The 21594-nt window shown below is 43.6% G+C and overlaps 1 protein-coding gene across 24 annotated transcripts in view; it reads left to right on the top strand.

Moving 5' to 3' along the window:
* Positions 1–21594, top strand: part of SUPT20H (SPT20 homolog, SAGA complex component) — a 61715-nt gene that overhangs the window by 7110 nt on the left and 33011 nt on the right. For 14 of the 24 annotated variants that reach the window (XM_053301176.1, XM_053301184.1, XM_053301192.1 and 11 more), the window contains exons 3-13: positions 605–640; positions 2318–2376; positions 2478–2544; positions 8076–8205; positions 10386–10489; positions 13487–13603; positions 13724–13777; positions 15450–15589; positions 17030–17186; positions 17274–17330; positions 17777–17848. In XM_053301176.1, the coding sequence (XP_053157151.1) occupies positions 605–640; positions 2318–2376; positions 2478–2544; positions 8076–8205; positions 10386–10489; positions 13487–13603; positions 13724–13777; positions 15450–15589; positions 17030–17186; positions 17274–17330; positions 17777–17848 (993 nt within the window). Of the gene's footprint in view, positions 1–604; positions 641–2317; positions 2377–2477; positions 2545–2781; positions 2949–8075; positions 8206–10385; positions 10490–13486; positions 13604–13723; positions 13778–15449; positions 15590–17029; positions 17187–17273; positions 17331–17776; positions 17849–21594 lie in introns of those variants that run through there. The other 10 variants (XM_053301180.1, XM_053301188.1, XM_053301195.1 and 7 more) reach the window with 4 other exon arrangements.

A 21594-nucleotide genomic window follows, 5' to 3' on the forward strand; every position in this document is an offset into this window, starting at 1 on the left:
CCCAATTTGGCCAATTTTGCATGAAAAATAGCAGATTATTATTTTTTATTTTTACGTATGAGCCACAAAATGACTTCATCAAAATGGTGGCTGGAAATGACCTCAGAGGTCATTTCTGGCCACCTAAGAACTGTTGGTACGTGGATTTTAATCCTTCATTTAACCACGTATACCAAGGTCAGGTGTCCATTGCCCTACTGCGGTTGTTGGGACCATTTGTGACCAGGTCTACCTGTATACGTTGCAACTTTCTATTCTGCTTATATGCTGTTTTTGCAATCCAAAATGTGGATAAGCTTTCAGCTATTTAAATATTGTCTAACTTTATATATTGTATGTGATGGACTTATTAATAATTTGTTACTTATACCCCTGTCCTAATCTTGTTTACTCAAAATTCTGCTTGATTTCAATAGGATTTATTTCCTATTCTTATTCTAAGGATTGCAAACTTAGAATATTAAATAAGGTGTTCATTTTTATAGATCACAATGCTTTACTTGTTGAATAATCCCTGGTCATAGCAGTGATATATTAGAAGAATCTGTATAATGATTTAATCAGTTAGCATGCTTTCTGAGATATCTTTTTATCATTCTTTCAGCAGCAAGCTTTAGAACTTGCATTGGATCGTGCTGAGGTAAATAGTCATCATATTATCTACATTATACATTGGTTTCATGATTATAGTATTCTGTGGAAAGTGCTGGTACTGTTGTCTGTCACAGATTCTCTTATGTATCTGGAATTGTGGGTTTTCCTCATTCATCACTAGAGAACCTCACAAACAGCAGTACCAGCACCTTCCACAGAAACTATAATAATATAAGGCCCATTCACACACTATGTCCAACACTCATATAATGAGTGTACAGTGTACACAGGTACAGTCATTCACATGTTGAATGCAGGTACAGAAATACACTTCCTATTTGTACCATGCATTTGAAGAACCTGTATACAAGTTCACTTTTAAAATCAGCACTGGTAGTCACACAAAAAATGTACAAGTATATAGATATCTGTACACTTGTACAGCATAATATCTGAATCGGGCTATGGTATTCCACCATTTCATTATGGTGTTGATCTATAGATACTTTATTCTCACTTAAAATTACATGCTCTCAATTTATAGAAGCTTCCAATAAAATATACCTTTCATATATTTTAAGAAAAATTGTAGGCTGATGGTAAAACCAAATTATTCCAGAAGAGTATAATAAAAAGTTGCTATTTGTAGATCTCTGCAATGTGAAATACTATGGGTATAGAAAACACTGCAGAAACTAAAGTCCATAAAACGAATGAATAGAAGCCTGCAGACAAAATTATGACTGGTAAATTCCTGTACAGTAATACTTTATCTTCTGTCTGTCACCTAGCTATCCTGTCTACAAAGCATCGGATATTTTTTCTCCCCAGTTCCTCTCTCCCTTCTCCCTCAGTGAGAAGAAAGCACAATGTGTGGCAAGGCTTCATTGCTTAAAGCATAATCCAATACGATAGTTTCTTTTTAGATTGTGAGCCCTTTGGGGACAGGGATCCATCTTATTTATTTATTATTTCTCTGTGTAAATCGCCCTGAGCCATTTTTGGAAGGGTCGTATAGAAATTGAATGAATGAATGATATAGTTATTTTGTTATAAATTAGCTGTTGAAATAAAGATTCTGGGTATTCAATAATTTTAAGAAAGCAACACTTGTGACTTCCATTTGTGTGGCCTATATTTATTTATTTTTACATATCCCACCCAACTGACCAGTGTCCTCAAAGCAGTTTACAAAAAGAGTGTTAAAATCAAAATCTAAAACAATAAAAACAAAAATAAACATGACAATCTAAAACAATTAAAGAGCCAGTAAGCTGATACAGAGCCAGTAGCACAGCAGCAGTTACAAATTAAAAGCCTCCCAGAAAATGAACATGTTTGCCTGGCCTTTATTTAAGTGACGCTTTCTTAAAATTATTGAATACCCAGAATCTTTATTTCAACAGCTAATTTATAACAAAATAACTATATCATTCATTCATTCATTCATTCATTCAATTTCTATACCGGAGGCCACCAGGTCTCTAGGGAGGGGGTTCCAGGATTCCTTGAAGGCGGGAAAGGCTCTCTCCCAAGTAGTCATTGGTTGCACCATTGTGGGCGACAGCACCTAGAGGAGAGCCTCCAAAGTTAATCTTAAAGAATGGGCAGGAATATATCAGAACAGTCTCTCCTTCAGGTAGGCTGATCCTAAGCCGTTTTGGCTCTTAAAATTGTTTGCACATTTGTACACCTTTAAGTGTGTATTGTTTGTTTGTTTCAGTATATCATTGAAAGTGCACGTCAGAGGCCTCCCAAGCGGAAATATTTATCCAGTGGAAGGTAGGAAGTATTTAGTGCTTACTGTTTATCTTAGCTGATATAATGGTTGTTTAAGTGTGAGTGTTCATATGCCACCCAGCATAATTTTTTTTCCAATTTAGAAAATCTGTATTTCAAAAATTATATGAACTCTATCTAGAAGAATGTGATAAGGAGCCTGAAATAAAGGTAAGTTGAATTTATTTGCCAAATACCTAATCTGTGCTCCCCGACTGGTAATAAGCATTTTGTCATGGGGCAATGAAAAGCCCCACTCTCTGCCTGTTTCCAGTCTCTGTGTCTTTGCTCAGGAAGGAAAGTAGCATTATTTTGCAGTACTAGCTATTTGAAAACCAATAAACTCCTTCTATATCCCCTTGGATATAATAATCTCGGATAGTAGTAATCCTTTGTGCTTCTTCATAGGGTGGTGGTCAGTTTATCCCCTGCCATGCTTCACGGCACAGCTAGCTATCCTCATACTTGTAAAGTTTTGCATAGGGTGAAACAACCAAGTCCATGTTTGTCCATGTGGAATTTTAATTAATAGTATCCGTCAGATAAACGTCCATCTCTTGTTCCAGGCTTTCTTGGTAAGTACAAACCAGAGCTGAGAAAAGGAAATATGCCATTCTCCTGCCAAACCCCACCTGTAATCAGTTTAAATGTCTTCTAAACATCTATAAAGTTAGCTACTATAAGCTTTCTTTGGGAGTGACTCCAGAGAACAAAGAGCAAGCCACTTGTAGGTAAAACTCTTCTCCCAGCACCCATGATTGGAGCAAAAACCGGAGAGCAAACATAAACTTAATGTCATTTTTTTTAAAAAAAGAATTATTTAAGAAAAATAGTTTGGAGAGCTTTCGAGGTAACCTGTGACAGCTGCATTCTCAGATGCTGGGTCAAGGACATCTCTATGGGTTATTCTCTTCATGTGCTCCTAGGCAGGACTATGTCAATTAGCTAAAAGAAACAGATGACTACAAGAGCCTGAGCAGGATAGCCCCACTCCAGTTCTTTCTGTCCTGCGTAGCTCCAGGCAGCTCCAAAAATTTTCTCCTCTTGATTGCTAACCCTTCTTATTGCTAATTTTCCTTGGCTGTCATACTCAGCTTTATTTCAGATTCCTACTATTTTGTGTCCTTTTTTCTCCTTCTAAAAAATCTTAAATAAAAAAAATACCTTCTCTATTTTCACGTTGGTCCCCTAGGCTTTTCTACTTGGACCCCTCCTTCCCCCTGCTATGGAGCATGCAGGAGGGTACAGAATGATCCTGGTGCCAACAGAAAAAGGGCAAAGTGGCTTCCTTAAAGTAACCAGGGCACTTGGATCGCCACCTCCACATGTGTTGGTACCGGCCACTTCAAAGCCACTCAGACCAAATGTTTACTAGGCCACTGCGAGTTTCCCGCCTTTGAGCTGCAAAACTCGCAGCAAAATGGCCCAGCGCACCTCTGGGAGCAGCGAGACCACGGAGCAAGGAGGATCATTGGGAGTGCAATCGCTCCTTTCAGCAAGGCTAAGGTGAGCAGCAGCATTTCCCCTGGCACACCCTACTCCCACCGGAGTGGAGATGAAGGCCTGGGGATCTTCTGAGGTGGCAGCAGGGAGCTCCATTATGGTGCAAGCAAGCAAAAATTGCATCAAAAAAGGAGAGGCCTCCCAACTGCCAGTGAAGGCACGAATGACGTTGGCAGCAGCAACAGGGTGACTGGGACCAGACACAACACCTGAAACAATCTGAGAAGCTGCTGAGACTTCACCTTGTGGGGAGTAGCCCTTTTGTGGGTCTCTCAGAACCAGCCCTCCTCCAATGGCAGGCGGGGTTCAAAAGTGCGTTTGTGGACACTATCCACTAGATCAGGCTCCAAAAGAAAAGTAAAAAGTCAAAGAAGTGTAGAAGGGTCTCCTCTTCATCTGGGAACACAACTTCCTCTGATTCAAATAGCCCATCACCCAAAACGACAAAGAAAAAGAGGAAACATGCCACAGGCTCGGATTAAAAAAGAATAAGAACTCCTTATCCTCTAAATGCAAAAATATTAATCAACGTTCCTCTGACCTATCAGGTCCGGACTCTGGGGACCCTGACCTACTGAACCCTATGCCCTTGGTCTCTGATAAGCATAAGCATAAGGTCACAGTGACCCCTTGATTGATTTAGAGACTGACCCTGAAGGAGAGGCAGAGGGAGGAAACCAGGACCCTGACGTGGTCCCAGACAAGGAGGAGGGGGTGAAATATCCAGACCCTGGAAATGTCTCTTAGTGTCTGTGACATTTCTAGGACATTTCCCTGGAAAGGTCTCATAGGGTCTGGGGACAAGGATCCAGACCCTGGAAATGTCTCATAGTGTCTGTTTGTCTCAGAGGACTTTAACCCGCTTATGACAAGGGTTGTAACCACTGTTGGGTAACAAATGAAGGTAATGCCACAATCAGCACAGTTGGCTAAGGGTGACCTGGTCTTTCCTAAGTCAAGACCTAGAGACATGCTATTACCCATGCCCGATCTTTTTACAGAGGTAGTAAAGCAGGAATGACTTCTTCCTGGTGGCTAATAGGAAGCTGATGGCTGTAGCAAACCACTATTACACTTTCCAGCAGGAGCCATTAGATTTGCTTAAAACAGCATCCACAGATGCACTGGTTGTGCAGTTAATATTGGAATAGTTGGTACCTAGGGATTGTGAGGCTACCCTAAAAGATCCCTCAAACAAAAAAGCCGAATCTGCGCTCAGGTGGGTGCATGATAATTTCTCATTAGCCACTTGTTCCTCAGCCACAGCCTCCATGGTAGCAAGGGCATCCCTGTTGTGGGTAGATGACTTGCTAAATGACCCACATTCTCATCCAGTTAAAATAAGGCAGCAGTTGGTTAAAATTCAGAAAGCACAAGCTTTTGTTGCACTAGATTCCATTAGGTTCTCTTCCAGGGCTTCTGCAGCATTGGTAGTCAGAAAGAGGCATCTGTAGTTAGCTGGCAGGTAGATGCTGCCTCCAGGAACAACCTGACGGCAGTGCCTTCTGACAACGCCAAGTTGTTTGGCGAGACAACACTCAAAGATATTTTGATTAAAATGAAAGATAAGAGAAAAACAATGCCTTTGGCTCCATGTAAAACCGACAGGCCCACCTGTAGAAAACCATTTCAGCCCTTTTGAAGTTTCTGGCCTTCTTTCAGGGGCCGGGAATGAGATTGCAGATCACAGCGTGGTGCTTGGAACCATCCACGCTTCCCCTCCAGAGGTTTTAGAAACAACAGACAGGCCTTTACTCAAGGGAAACATACCAAGCAGCAACACTGACTTGGGCCATACCTGGCTGTGGTGGGGGGTGGGCAGAGTTCTTCTACTCTTGGGAAATCTCCATAACGGACAAGTGGGTTCTCAGCATAATTCAGAGGGGGTACAGGATAGAACTGGATGCGCGGCCTGCCCACAGATTCCTTCCAACACTGACCGTGCTCTCACTCTATTACCAAACACACAGAGCTCCAAAAAGCAATTCAACATCTGGTGGGTATTGGAGCAGTAGAGCCGTTATGGAGTTCCTTCAAGAGTGGTTCCACGCTGTAAGGAGGGAAAGAACATCTATTCTATCTTGTTTGCCGGCCCCAAAAAGGACGGCTGAAAAAGGTCAGTCTTGGACTTAATGTATCTGAACAGGTGGGTCAAGTGTGAAAGATTTGGGATGGAATCATTAAGATCTGTGGCAGAAACGCTCTACCACTTGGATTACCTCTCATCAACAGACCTGAAGGAGTCGTACTTACACATATCGATACACCACAGTAGCCGTCATCTTCTCAGGTTCAAGAATGCCAGAGGACACTACCAGTATGCTTCTCTTCCATTCAGTCTATCATTGGCCCTTGGGTCCTTTACAAAGATGTTGGCTCTGCTGATGGCCTACCTCCATATTCAGGGAGTCAGGATATTTGCATAGTTAGACAACTTTTTGATCCAGTCTCCTTCAAGAAATTGTCAACCAGGCAAAAAGCCAGATGGTTCCGTCCCACGGGCTTCAGCACCTGGGGGTGATGATCAATACGAGCCAGGACTGTCTCTGTCTGTCTCAATACAGATTCCACAAAGATAAGGGCAGCACGCTCAGCTCCAACAACTCTATTGCTCACACTGGTGCGGATTTTGGGTCTGATGGTCACGACCGTGGAAGCTGTCCAATGAGTGAGGTTCCATTTAAGAAACCTGCAGTGGTTTCTGCTACCACATCAGATAGCCATCTCAAGGAAAAAGGTCCCTACTACTGCACCTACCTCCCCATGTCTGTCAGTCTCTACAGTGGTTGTTGCTTCTTCAAAACCTGTTACAGGGCGAACAGTTTCTGGACCTACTCAAGGTGTTAGTAACTACAGACTTACTTCATTTTGCCCACACCAAAAAAAGAAACAATGGCACAAGTTGGATGTTTGTCAGTGCTCCCCAAAATATATAAAACATTGCTCATCCTTCAGGACTACAGATTCATTGTTGGTATTATTTTTACCTGGTTGCAGGGGGAGGGCAGTAACTTCCTCGACCATCGCCTGATGGATTAGAACCTGCATTGTACTGGCTTATGAGACACTGCAGCTTCGTCTCATAGGCCTTCGGCTACGAGTATAGTTGTGCACTCCACAAGGGTGTGGCTATGTTGGCTGCTTTTTCAACAAATGCTCCGGTCTATGAGATTTGTAAGGTCGCAATGTGGAAAAACCTTTCAACATTCACGAGACACTACAAAATGGACACTTATGTTTCTGCACAAGCAGCATTTGGTAAAAGAGTTCTTCAGCTGGTGCTTCCCCAGAAGTAAACAGGAGCACTCCCTCCCAAGGTGACGTACAAGCTGTCGTATGTCCCATAGAGATGTCCTTGACCCCAGCAGCTGAGAATGGAGCATTGGTTTACTTACCATGAAGGCTTCTACTGGCTGCTGGAGTCAAGGACATCTCAGCCCTCCTGGCTTAGCACACTTGGGAGACCATCTTATCGACCTTCCTGGCATTTCCAACTACTCGGATATTACAAAGTACACTTCAGCTAATGGATGCTAGTGTTTTCACATCAGGTGGAATATTTTTCACGAGTACTTTGAAAGTCTGTTCTCCTGTTATCTGTACATTCATTTTTCTGGCATAACATTTGTTGTTGTACCCATTTAGAACTCTGCCTGAAAGAAATGGGGTGGGGCTATCCTCCTCAGGCGTTTGTAGGCATCTGTTTCTTTTAGCTAATTAACATAGTCCTGCCTAGGAGCACATGAGGAGGATAACCCATAGAGATGTCCTTGACTTCAGCAGCCAGAAAAGAAGCCTTCACGGTAAGTGAACCAATGCTCAATTCTGCTGACATTCTGTATAGTGTAACTTCAGTGCTATCAAGCGACCAGGGCTACTGTCCCCACAAAAGGCAAGCTTGGGGCTGTTGGGGGTTGAGCTTTTGCAAAACTCCTTAAAACAACGTGTGGGCACTTACATCACATTGTTTCCAATGGAAGTCATGCTGCAGAAGTGCCCACCTGCTCTTTTAAGGAGTCTTGCAATGGCTTGCTGATGCCGACGTTTCACAGTGCAGAATGTCAGCCAGTGTCTGTCACCCAGCCAAGTGGAATATGAATTACGAAACACAGGTAGACCATGATTAGAGAATGGTGGAGTGTAGCTCATAATGCTGTTAGTTGCATTCATTGTTTTCATGAGAGCTGCCTATTTTAAAGCAGAAGCTGAGACGAAATGTGAACTTGCTGGAGAAGCTGGTTATGCAGGAGACGTTGTCATGCCTGGTAGTGAACCTTTATCCGGGGAACGAAGGGTATTCACTAATGCTCAGAGGAAAGAATGGCTCAGGTAAAGATAGTGCTGAATAGCCGTTGACCTCTTGGTTATGCTTTTTGACTAAGCAGTACTTAATGTGGTTTTCTTAATCGTTAGTACTATTATTGTCTTCAGCTAAGAAAACATGCTAAAAAGCATCATTCTACACAATATTGTAAACTTTTTTTGACTTCCTGTGTACTCCATGTCTGTATTACTTTTCCAGCAAGTAGTTCTTGCTGTATTTAATAAAATAAAGTTCAGGCTTGCCTTTCTCTAGATTATTGATTCATTGAAATCATTTTTAACCTTCCTCTCCACTGCATGCATCTATCTGTCTATCTGTCTCTCTATTTTTACACTTACAGTGAGGGAAATAAGTATTTGATCCCCTGCTGATTTTGTCCGTTTGCCCTCTCACACAGAAATGACCAGGCTATAATTGGAATGGTAGGTTTATTGTAGCTGTGAGAGACAGAATAACAACAAACAAACCCTCAAAAGCCCAGTGCCCAAAAGTCAGCGATGGATTTGCATTGTAGTGAGGGAAATAAGTATTCTATCCCCTATCAACCAGCAAGATTTCAGGCTCCCAGGTGTCTTTTCACTATATGCAGGTAACAAGCTGAGATGAGGAACACCCTCTGTAAGGGAGTTCTCCTAATCCCAGCTTGTTACAGTACCTGTATAAAAGACACCTGTCCATAAAAGCAAGCAATCACTCACCTTCCAAACTCACCACCATGCCCAAGACCAAAGAGCTGTCGAAGGATGCCAGGGACAAGGTTGTAGACCTGCACAAGGCTGGACTGGGCTACAAGACTATCGCCAAGCAGCTTGGTGAGAAGGTGACTACAGTTGGCACGATAACTCGCAAATGGAAGAAACACAAAATAACTGTCAATCTCCCTCGGTCTGGGGCTCCACGTAAGATCTCACCTCGTGGAGTTGCAATGATCATGAGAATGGTGACAAAGCAGCCCAGAACTACACGGGGGGAACTTGTCAATGATCTCAGGGCAGCTGGAACCATAGTCACCAAGAAAACAATTGGTAACACACTACGCCGTGAAGGACTGAAATCTTGCAGTGCCCGCAAGGTCCCCTGCTCAAGGCAGCACATGTACAGGCCCGTCTGCAGTTAGCCAATGCACATCTGAATGATCCAGAGGAGAACTGGGCGAAAGTGTTGTGGTCAGATGAGACCAAAATCGAGCTCTTTGGCATCAACTCAACTCGCCGTGTGTGGAGGAGGAGGAATGCTGCCTATGAGCCCAAGAACACCATCCCCACCGTCAAACATGGAGGTGGACACATTATGCTTTGGGGGTGTTTTTCTGCTAAGGGGACAGGACACCTTCACCGCATCGAAGGGATGATGGACGGGGCCATGTACCATCAGATCTTGGGTGAGCACCTCCTTCCCTCAGCCAGGGCATTGAGAATGGGTCGTGGATGGGTATTCCAGCATGACAATGACCCAAAACACACAGCCAAGGCAACAAAGGAGTGGCTCAAGAAGAAGCACATGAAGGTCCTGGAGTGGCCCAGCCAGTCTCCAGACCTTAATCCCATAGAAAATCTGTGGAGGGAGCTGAAGGTTCGGGTTGCCAAACATCAGCCTTGAAATCTTTCTGACTTGGAGAGGATCTGCAAAGAGGAGTGGGACAACATCCCTCCTGGGTTGTGTGCAAACCTGGTGGCCAACTACAAGAAACGTCTGACCTCTGTGATTGCCAACAAGGGTTTTGCCACCAAGTACTAAGACATCTTTTGTGAAGGGATCAAATACTTATTTCCCTCTCTACAATGCAAATCCATCGCTGACTTTTGGGCACTGGGCTTTTGAGGGTTTGTTTGTTGTTATTCTGTCTCTCACAGCTACAATAAACCTACCATTCCAATTATAGCCTGGTCATTTCTGTGTGAGAGGGCAAACGGACAAAATCAGCAGGGGATCAAATACTTATTTCCCTCACTGTATATCCCACTCTTCCTCCAAGGACATGGTTATTTTTTTATCCTCACAACAACCCTGTGAAGTAGGTTAGGCTGAGGTAACTTGTAAAACTTAAAATTACAAAGCTATAAGATATTTTGCTGCTTTTTGCCAGAATTAGTATAAGGAAAGGAAGCATTGTGTTGTCACTAACTCTTGTAAAGAAAATAAATACCATATTCTTGCTGAAACGTATTCTTTTATTTTAATGCAGATTCAGAAACCATTCGGCTTCCTTATGAAGAGGGAGAGCTGCTTGAGTATTTGGATGCAGAAGAGCTGCCCCCTATCTTAGTTGATCTCCTGGAAAAATCTCAGGTTTGAAAGACTTTGCAAAGGGTGGTATCAGTTGCAGTTCCTGTATATAGTATATGATCAGTTGGCTCTCTGCACCCACTTTCCTTTCTGGAGATCAGCTTGTAGAAATGTGATGATAGTTTTTAAGGGAAACCTTTTTCCCCCTAAACGTTGCCATGGTTCTGTTGAATAACATAGTTATAACATTTCATAAAGCTTTATGGGCTCAGTTCAGGCATGGCACCAAACTCTGGTTGAGGGCATAACTGTAGTTTGGCATAATGTCTGAATTGATACACTATGGCTGAATTCAGATGTCACATGGAACCTGAGGTAAAACCACCTCAGATTGGTCCAGTGTGACGTGATAATTAATTAATCAATTAATCTTTATTATGGTCTCAGACCAGCATAAAGTATAGGAGTGATTACATGGTAAGAGTAAGATTAAAGAAATGCTTGCATAGATAGATACTTTATTTACGGCCAATGGCCAAAACAAACTTGCATATAAAATAATATATATAAAAACACTAAGTCAGTGTTAAAACGTAAGAGTGATTACATGTTAAAAGTGAAATTAGATAAGAAAGGATTACATATAGAAATTAAAAATTAAGAACATAAGGACTAATAATACTAAAAGGACTAAAAATAGTATGCATGAGGGCCTCAACACCTGAGAGATGATAGAAGTAAAAGGCATAAAATTGTAATAAGATTAAAAGGTAGCAAAAATATATAAAATCCTGAGTAATAAGACTGGAAATCTGCCAAACTGACAGTATAATGAGCAGTAGAAAGAGGAGGCACGTGAGCAATTACAGCACCTTCCCAGAGTCACAAAGAGTCAGATTAAGGCTGGAGGGGCTCACTGCCCATCATCTGCTGACAAATGCTGATCGCAGCTGCACAGTACCTGGCAATGCTATATGTAATGGCAGGCTTAGGGTCGGAGAGTAGCAAGGAGCTGTAGAATTGACTTGGACGACCTGGGTAGTTGCTTAGCCATGGAAGAATGAGAGAGTCACAAATGTCTCTATAGAATGAGCAGTATAGGAGGACATGCTCAGTAGTTTCAATCTGCCCTAATCCACAGGAACATAGTTGCTCTGCAAATGGAGTCCCTCTATAGCGGCCTTCCAGCACTGACGAGGGGAGGCCATGGCAGTGAGTCAAAGTGAACGCTCTTCTGTCGTTAGGGATCTCCAGTTGGGTGAGGTATGCTGCTGGAGAGGCAGAGTATCTAAGCCCGTCAGTGATATAAAATTTTGGAACACTGCTGAGATCAGTTTGGCGCTCAGTGTCTATAATGCACTGTTTGATGGTTTCTTTTGCCTGATCGTAGCCCATGTTGAGCAAGGTCAAGGGGAGGCCTAATGTAGCTATTTTTGCCTCAGTTGTCTGAATCCAACTAGATTGGTAATCGTCATGTAAGGTTGCGGTGGAGACGGGGGGTGGGGGGAGAGACCAATGGGCAAAAGGATAGTCTGAGCCAATAGCAGAGTGATCACCCACACCCTAGCCTTAAACTTGATCAGGCCTGTCTCCAGGCGCAAAGTGGCATTGGAGACACATCTCGTAACACGGAGCACTGCTCTCAGGAATTTAGATTGTACACGTTCCTTCCAGACATTATAGGCACAAATAATAAACTTCCACATGGCCTAGGCACTGTCAGTAATGAGACCATATTTGAGAGGTCTAGAAATGATGTGTCTTTTGGAAAAGGAAAACAAAAATATGAACCTTAGCTCTGAACATCTTTACATACGCCTTAGGACATATGTAACAAATCCCATGGTACATGGCACATCTTGTGAGAGTTCTGACAACACTCTGCGAGAGAGAGAAAGTGTTCTCCTACAGAGTAGGAGCTGAGGAACAGATGGAGGGGCAACTGTTGCCAAGGAGGAGCTGGAGGGCTGAAGAAAGAGCAGTGGCATTGCTCACTCCCTCGGTTCATTCCCTCAGCTCCAACCACTGGCCTCGGATGCCTTGCTGAGTCCCATCCAGTCTGCATGGATGGCCCTGGGTACTCTCTCCCGCCCCAGCTTGGCCATCCTTCTCGTGAGGAGACTCGGCAGGACATCAGAGGCCAGCAGTTGGAGCTGAGGGAGTAAGCAGTGGTTGGGTGAGCTGAGTGTGGGGGATTGGAGGAGAAGGGGTGGCTGAGAATGGGGTGGCTGACTCTGAGCAATAAAGCAGGGACTGTGGTGGGACTTGAAGGAGAGCAATAAAGTCCTAGCATGCAGATGTTCTGCACTGGGCCAGCTAGAGGAGAATGTTTCAGTATTCAGAAATACAGTCATATTGTGCCCTGAATACCTGAGTAAATTCACATGTCTTGAACAAAATCCAGAGTATCTATTATATTAATTCTCCTGGGTGTGCCTTGGAATGTGCGTCCCAGTGCCCAGCTGATTGGCTGGGTGGCGGAGGCGCCTGATTGTCTGAGGCGCATCCAGGAAGATTGGTTGCCACCGCGGCAGCAGACCTGGCCACAGAGGCCAGAGGTAGCGGCAGGCCCAGCCCGGACAAGGAGGCAAGGCCCAGGAGGGGGGAAAGAAAGTGGGGGCGGGGGAGAAGTGGCGGTGGGGAGGAGAGGCGGCTAGGCCCAGAAGCGGAGACTGTGACAGAAGGTGGGGGGAAAGAGGTAACCGCTGGCCCCAAAGAGCACACAGATGCTCTGTGTGGGGTCGGCTAGTTTATTTATTATGTATTTATCATATTTTTATACCGCCTGATATGTATATCTCTAGGCAGTGTACAAAACTTAAAATATTTAAAAGTTACAAATTAAAATATATGACAATAAAAACAATAGAATAAAATTATTAAAACAAGTTTTAAAAATTATTACAATTCTTATTAAAAGCCTGAGAGAACAGGAGGGTCTTGAGGTTCTTCCTGAAAACAAACAGAGAAGGAGATGCTCTTATTTCAGCAAGAAGCTGAATACTTGAGTAAAATCATAATGGCCTTGTAAGAAATAGATTTGTTTTGTTTTTAAAATAGATTAATATTTTCCACTGTGGATGTGTCATAACGGAAATACGTGACTATAGACAGTCTGGTAATCCGAAATCTTCAACATACCAAAGCAAGCACATTCTTTTGCGCCCAACAATGCAGGTATGCTCTTCCCAGCTTCCAAGACTGGCATTGCTGTAATTTTAGAAAAGCAAACCTGATGCTTCATATTTAGAAATCCTTTATTTCATGAGTACCTAAAGGTTTCCCTCCTTCTTCTAGACCTTGATTTGTGATGTGCATTCCATTACAAGTGACAACCACAAATGGACGCAGGTAATGCATTAGCAACATCTTGGGTGACTGCAGTGTTAGTTTCAATGGGTGGCATTCACCCTTGTCTTGAGCTAGCATAAATTAGCTGTTGCGCTCATGTAGACACAGCACATGGACCTTGCGCAAAGAAATGCACCTCTGTTCTAGATGAAACCTTCTGCTAGTGCAACCTGTTATTCAATCTATTGTGATAGCTTCTTGCATGATCCCGTATATATATTCATATAGGAAATTCTGAGCTATGTGAATTTGAGTAGTTCCTCTTCCACTAGCACAAGAGAACTTCAGACTGCAGGTGGTGGTGGTGAGGGGTTCACATGACTGAACGCTCTTACACACACACACACACACACACACACACACACCTACCCCTACCCCTACCCCTACCCCTACCCCTACCCCTACCCCTACCCCTACCCCTACCCCTACCTTGAAAGAGAACACTGTCAGGGAGAAAGCTAGACTGGAATCTTGTCCTGGACAAATCTTCTATCTGTATATTTCTCTTAGGCGTACCCATCGCAAATCCCATGCATGGCAGCTCTCGCAAGAGTTCGTGAGCAGCCGCTGGATAACAACGGGGATGGGCAGCAGGGAAGAGAATGGTGACAGCAGCCAGGCCAGGGGCCCTGTGGTGGGGGGAAGATGGTGGTGGGTGGGCCAGTCGGCCAGCAAACAGAGAAAATGGTGGGGGTGGGCGGGCAGAAGAAGAAGGTGGCTGGACGGGAAGAAAACAATGGTGGCAGTGGGTGTGGGGGGAGCAGTGTGGCGGCGTGGCAGCGAACTAGAGGCGCAGATGCACTGCACCTGGCCCAGCTAGTAGGGTATATTTTTTTATGAAGGAGTATTTAGTCATACGGGTTTCCATCTGCAGTCTAAAGTGGCACAGCCCAGACACAGATTTCTAGGCATAGATTCTACCATCTCAGTGAGAATGAGGCTGTAGTGAATTGAAAGGTTAGTACTATTCCATGTTTTTCTAGCGATCAATATTATTGGGTATGATAGCATAATAATCCAGGTTAAAAGTCAATAAAATGTATCTCATAGTATTTGTATATAAGCACATGTGAAGCTGTTTAGTGATTTTGTTAAAGATAATGACAAAAATGCTGTTCTAATACAGAAGGACCTTGATATCCATGGATTCAACATCCACGGATCTGCAGTTGGGTAATAGACACCCAACCTTGGCATACATGAAAAAAACCATGTCAACCGCAGAGGTAATTTCTGGCTGCCATTTTGTGTTCCCGAGCCTCCAAATGGCTCCAGTGTTTTTTTAAAAGAGAGAGAGAACAATTGATTTTCAGCTGATTTTCAGCCAATTTGGGGGCACAGCGTGACTCGGGGAGTGTTAGGAAGATTCTTATAAACCCCCCCCGATTTGATATTTTAAAAATGCCCCCCCCCCATGGGAACCTAACCCCAAATTCCTCATTGCCGCGGTGACTCAATATTCATGGTTTCCGTATCTGGGGTTGTACAGTGGAATGGAACTCCTGTGAATATTGAGGTCCTCCTGTATGTTCACTGTGCAACCCAATTCAGTGCATGTTTCCTTGAAAACAAATCCCACTGAGTTCAGTAAGAGTCACTTGCTAGTAAACATGCACATGATTGTAGCCTTCGTGTTTTAACCACTTTTGAAGTTTCTTTGTTTGTATTATAGGAAGACAAACTTTTACTAGAAAGCCAACTTATACTAGCTACAGCGGAACCTCTGTGTCTAGATCCTTCAATCTCAGTAACTTGCACTGCAAACAGGCTCCTCTATAACAAGCAGAAAATGAATACTCGCCCAATGAAACGGTATTAGAAAGTGGTAATCTGTGTTGGATCTTATAAACATTTTTTAAAGATGGCATAGGTTTCTGTCGTGGGAATAATGTTTAGCTTTTATTCAGGTTTTGTACCATTTTAGCTGATTTTTAAAAATGCCTGAAGTGACTGAGAACATTTGCTACAAGTTTCTTCTACTACTACAAATATTTATATACCGCTCTTCAACCCAAGTTCTCAAAGCACTCTCCAAAGAATCAAAAACAAAACAAACCCTTAAAACCTAGATTGTTCACACATAGAGGCTATTCTCCTGACCTCTGAAAACCGGGGCTGGGCAAGGGGAGCCCAGCCCAGTTTTCGGAGGTCATGTGCTGCAATGGGAGCCACGTGCCTCCTGGTGGCAAACCTCCTTTACTGCCCACACCCGTAAAAGAGGTTAGCAGACCGAGCGCTCTGCTAAACCCACATCGGAGACCCTGAGTCACCACAGCGCAGCTCTGCAGCAACTCATGAGTAGACCCCCGACTGGGAGGCTCCTACAAGCCTCCCAGCCTCGTGGGTCTCACCAGAATGCCCTGTGCGCTCTCACAAGGCATCCTGGGATGTCCGGGGGCCGGGAGGCTCCTGATTTCTGCCGCCCCTACTGGCTCTGTGACAGAGCCGGTAATTGTGTGGGTGGCCGATCTGGCTGCTCAAGGCAAGCTCCTTTTTTATGGGGCAGTGATGGCAGCAGGAGGACAGCCATGAAAAAGGGTGTTGCTGAAAATGGGTTGGAGCAGGTTTCCCAGTGCCGCCACCGCTGCCCTCAGATATTTATATACTGCTCTTTAGCCAAAGTTCACAAAGCCGTTTCCATAGAAAAATAAATACATAAATAAGAGGTGCCCTGCCCCCAAAGGGGGTTCACAATCACAATCTCAAAAGATACATAAAGCAGATACCAGCAGCAGCCAAGGGAGGGATGCTGTGCTCGGGTTGGAGAGGTCCAGTTGTTCCCCCCCCGCTAAATATAAGAGAATCGCCACTTTAAAAGGTGTCTCTTTGCTCAGTTGGCTGAGGTCATTCTGGAGTGATGCTTTGGGACTGGGGGAATTTCAGTGGCAAGAACGTTTTCCACGGCTTCCACTCCTCCTCGGATTGCAGTGGTGAACGGAGGAGAAGGCACAACAGTAGCAGCGAAACTCCAGTGTCAGAGTAGACATTACATTCACTGACATTACATTGCTCTGAAGCAATGCTCTGAAGAATCAGACATTGGATGAATAACAGTGATGCGTGTTTTCCAGCCTTCTGGTGCTGAGGGCCAAGTGAAAACTTAAAATGGCTGGGGAGAAAGGGGATTGAGGATCCTAAGCATGATGCCATACGTGCTTGTGTGAATGCAAGCTAGTACAGATGTGATCCTTAAAGGTGTTCTTTCCAACAGTCTCTTTAATATAAAGGTGCTCTTCCATTAATATTTTTTAGGTGCTTCAAAAGATATTCCAGGTCATCTATGAATCGACAGCAGGAGGTGTCTCACTGCCCAACTCCCCTGCAGCTCAGGTTGCTTGATTATTTGCAAAAAAGGAAGGAAAGAAAAGGAGCCCAACAGTATGACCTCAAAATTTCCAAAGCTGGAAATGTATGCATATTTTTAAAACCTAAGATTGCAAGCCAGATACATTTATTCTAATGGCTACTGTTCTTATATCTTTCTTTTTCTTTTTAGTGTGTAGATATGTGGAAACGGAATCCTTGCTACTTGATTGCACCATCTGAAGTTGATGTAAGTTTACAGCTTTATAAAACTGGCAACATCAGTAGAATTTCACTTGTCAGGTTTGTCTCTCACTTCGGAAAGGGGAGGAATGATAAAACATGCCTTCTCTTTTAATTACCATATGTACTGAGAGAGGAAGAAATCTGCAAGATACACATAAAAACTGAATTTAAAACCTTGTCTTTCCTAGAAATTGCTCATCCTCCAACTTGAGGATTATTATACAGATATAACTGGAGAAATGGGAGGATTTATTTGTTTGTCTATTTATATAACTAGTGAAACCCTCATTGTCAGATTTCTGCACCATCATCAGTATGGTGTTTGTGTTTAAAAATTTGTCCTTTTTGTCCACTTCTGTTGCTCCATTCCTAGTTAAGAATGCTCAAGCAATAATTAATGCTGTTATCCGTTCTCCCGAATTAATTCACTGTGTTCTAATACTTTTGAAGGTGGAAAAATATGCTAAAGTGGAGAAGTCTATGAAGCCTGATGACTCGCAACCAAGTGTCTGGCCAGCACACGTGAGTTAACAGTAGACCTTTAGTTAACTTTTTCTCATAGTTAAGAGACGTTTTGCTCCAAAAGATAAGAACATAAAGAACAATCTGTACTTGAGTGTATTTAGGTGACTAAGGGAAGATTCTAAAAAGAACTGAGCTAGTTTGAGGTGATGAAAGAGGATGTTCTAAACTGTCTTGAAAAACGAAAAATTAACAGATTGCCAGGGCCAGATGGCATCCACCCAAGAGTTCTGAAGGAACTCAAATGTGAAATTGCTGATCTCCTAGCAAAAACATGTAATTGATCCCTACAATCAGGCTCTGTGCCAGATATCTGGAAAATAGCTAGGCTTCCAAGTTCCCAAGTAGCTAAGTAGCTCTGATTTTCAAAAAAGGATCCTTGGGGGATCCAGGAAATTATAGACTGGTTAGCTTAACTTCTGAGCCAGCTAAATTGATGGAAAGCATACTTCAAAGCAGACAGAATTGTTAAACATATAGAACGACAGGGCTTGCTGAAGGAGAACCAGCATGACTTCTGCAAGGGCAAGTCATGCATCACTAACCTTTTGGAGTTCTTTGAGAGTGTCGACAGGCATATGCATTAAGGGTGATCCAGTTGATAAAGTATACTTGGACTTCCAAAAAGCTGAAATAGATATAGACAGGGGGAATGTGTCCCTGTTGGTTCTGCTGGACCTCTCAGCAGTGTTCGATACCATCGACCATGGTATCCTTCTGGGCCGCCTCTCGAGTATGGGAATCGGAGGTACTGCATTGCAGTGGTTCCAGTCCTTTCTTGGGGGGAGGGTCCAGAAGGTGGTGCTGGGGGACTACGGCTCAGCCCCGTGGCCATTGGCCTGTGGGGGTCCCGCAGGGTTTGGTCTTGTCCCCCCTGCTGTTTAACATCTACATGAAACTGCTGGGAAAGTTCATCCGGGGATTTGGACTGAGTTGTCAGCAATATGCGGATGACACTCAGCTCTATCTCTCCTTGTCATCTGATCCTAGGGAGGCGGTGGATGTCCTGAATCAGGGGCTGGAGGCCGTGATGGGTTGGATGTGGGCTAATAAACTGAAATTGAATCCGGACAAGATGGAGGTACTGTTGGTCAGTAGGAGAGCCAATTGGGATGAGGAGACTTTACCGGTTCTGGATGGGGTTGCGGTCCCCCTGAAGGAGCAAGTACACAGCTTGGGGGTACTGCTGGACCCGGCTCTGCTTTTGGAAGCTCAGGTGGAGGCAGTGGCCAGGGGTGCCTTTGCACAGCTTCGGCTAGTGCGCCAGCTGCGTCCCTTTCTCAAGAAGGCAGATCTGGCCACAGTTACCCATGTCTTAGTCACGTCACGGCTGGATTACTGTAATGCGCTCTACGTGGGGCTGCCCTTGAAGAATATCCGGAAACTACAGCTAGTACAAAACGTGGCAGCTAGGGTTTTATCGGGAGCTGCCCAGTGGGAGCACATCACACCCATTTTGAAAGAGTCACACTGGCTGCCAGTTTGTTTCCAGGTCCAATTCAAGGTGCTGGTTTTGACCTTTAAAGCCTTTAACGGTTTGGGCCCAGGGTACTTGAGGGACCGCCTGCTCCCAAGGGTTGCTGCCCACTTGGACAAGGTCATCTGAGGGGGGCTCTGCTCCAGGTGCCAACAATGAGGGAGGCTTGGCTGTCGTGCACTTGGGACAGGGCCTTCTCTGTTGCTGCCCCCTGACTTTGGAATGCTCTCCTAGTGGCCATTCGCTCCTCGGACTCCGTCACCGTTTTTAGAAAATCTTGTTTTTAGAAAATTGTAAAATCTTGGCTTTTTATCCAGGTTTTTACATGATTGTTTTATTGCTGCTTCTATGTGTTTTACTTGCGTATAGATTTTATGTTTGTATTTTATAGATTTTAAATTAGATTGGTTTTATATTTTTAGCTTAATATTTTTATTGTCATTTTTATTGTATGTTTTTTAACTTTTGTAAACCGCCTTGGAATTGCTTTTAATGAAAGGCGGTATATAAATGTAACAATAAAATAAAAAATAAATACATAGGGAATAGGTTTATTACTAAGAAGAAGATTCAACAGGAGCATAAGAACAGCCCTGCTGGATCAGGACAAGGCCTGTCTAGTCCTGCATCCTGTTTCACACAGTAGCCCACCAGATGCCTCGGGGAAGCCCACAGGTAAGAGGTGAGGGCATTCCCTCTCTTCTGCAGCTGCTCCCCTGCATCTGGTGGGCCAGTGTGTGAAACATTATGCTGGTCTAGATAGGCCTTGGGCCTGATCCAGCAGGGCTGTTCTTATGTTCCTGTTGACTCTTCTTCCTAGTAATAATTCCCTATTACAATTTTCCCACCATCAGAACCTGGTATTTTTTTGAAATTCTTTTTAGAACAAGATGACAGGTTTGGATATCATGGCGAATCTTGGCTTCTTTTTAAACAAAGATCAGAAGTATAAATGTTTTTCTCCTCATGCATAAACCCAAGGATGTTGGATAGAACCAAAATTATACCATGGTTCCAAGTATGGCATCTGAACTGGGCCACAGTCATTTGTCTTGACCTTTTTTCCAAAGGTGGAATAAAATTCAATTAAACTACTTCTCAGTCTGTTGGGTATCAACTACATCCACCTTTTTTTCTAACTGTTCACATACACATGTAGAGAGAGAGTTTCTATACAATTTTCCAACCTGCTCACATCACCTTGAATTATCTCTTCCTTTTATTTCTAGGGATGTGCATGAAACAGATTTTTGCATTTTGTTTCAAGCTTGAAACACAAAAGGCTGGAACATTTCAAGTGTTCTGGTCATAGGTAACAATGGGGAAACTCTAAACACCCCATTGTTCCTTATTGATAGCTCCTAGGGACACCAACGTAGATTGGGTGGTAAGGCATGATGGTTGCTACCTACCACCCAACCTACAAAAGAAATGAGCAAGTGGGCAATTTTTAGTTATTATTTTTTAAAACTTCTCCCAAAAGGCAGAGGTTGCAAAAACACTGCAGAAGCTCACAGTAGAAGATTATTATTAGAAGATGATGATTAATTAATTAATTCGATTTCTATACCGCCCTTCCAAAAATGGCTCAGGGTGGTTTACACAGAGAAAGAAATGAATAAATAAGATGGCTCCCTGTCTCCAAAGGGCTCACAATCTAAAAAGCAACATCAGATAGACACCAGCAACAGTCACTGGAGGTATTGTGCTTGGGGTGGATAGGGCCAGTTACTTCCCCACTGCTAAATAAAGAGAATCACCACATTAAAAGGTGCCTCTATGCCAAGTTGCTTTCTCACACACAATTATGACTCTTGCATTACTTCCTAGCATTGCCACAGCAGCACCTTTAGCAGCAAGCATAGCCAAAGAGCCAGCGTGGTGTAGTGGCTAGAGTGCTGGACTAGGACCGGGGAGACCGGAGTTCAAATCCCCACTCAGCCATGATACTAGCTGGGTGACTCTGGGCCAGTCACTTCTCTCTCAGCCTTCACAGGGTTGTTGTGGGGAGAAACATAAGTATGTAGTACACCGCTCTGGGCTCCTTGGAGGTAGAGCGGGATATAAAATGTAAAATTTAAAAAAAATTAAAAAAAATAAGCTCAACTAGAGCAACTTCATTTTGACTGAGTACACCTTGCAATGCAGATTGCAGAGCAGACCAGAGCAGTGAGTGAAGCATAAGTTAGTCTCAAGGCATGGAGCTCATCACAGCAATCACCATGAAATATTATACACAGAGATTGAGAGAGTACTCACTGTACAGTTC

Source organism: Hemicordylus capensis, chromosome 2, assembly GCF_027244095.1.
Source record: "Hemicordylus capensis ecotype Gifberg chromosome 2, rHemCap1.1.pri, whole genome shotgun sequence".
Classification (NCBI taxonomy): Eukaryota; Metazoa; Chordata; class Lepidosauria; order Squamata; family Cordylidae; genus Hemicordylus; species Hemicordylus capensis.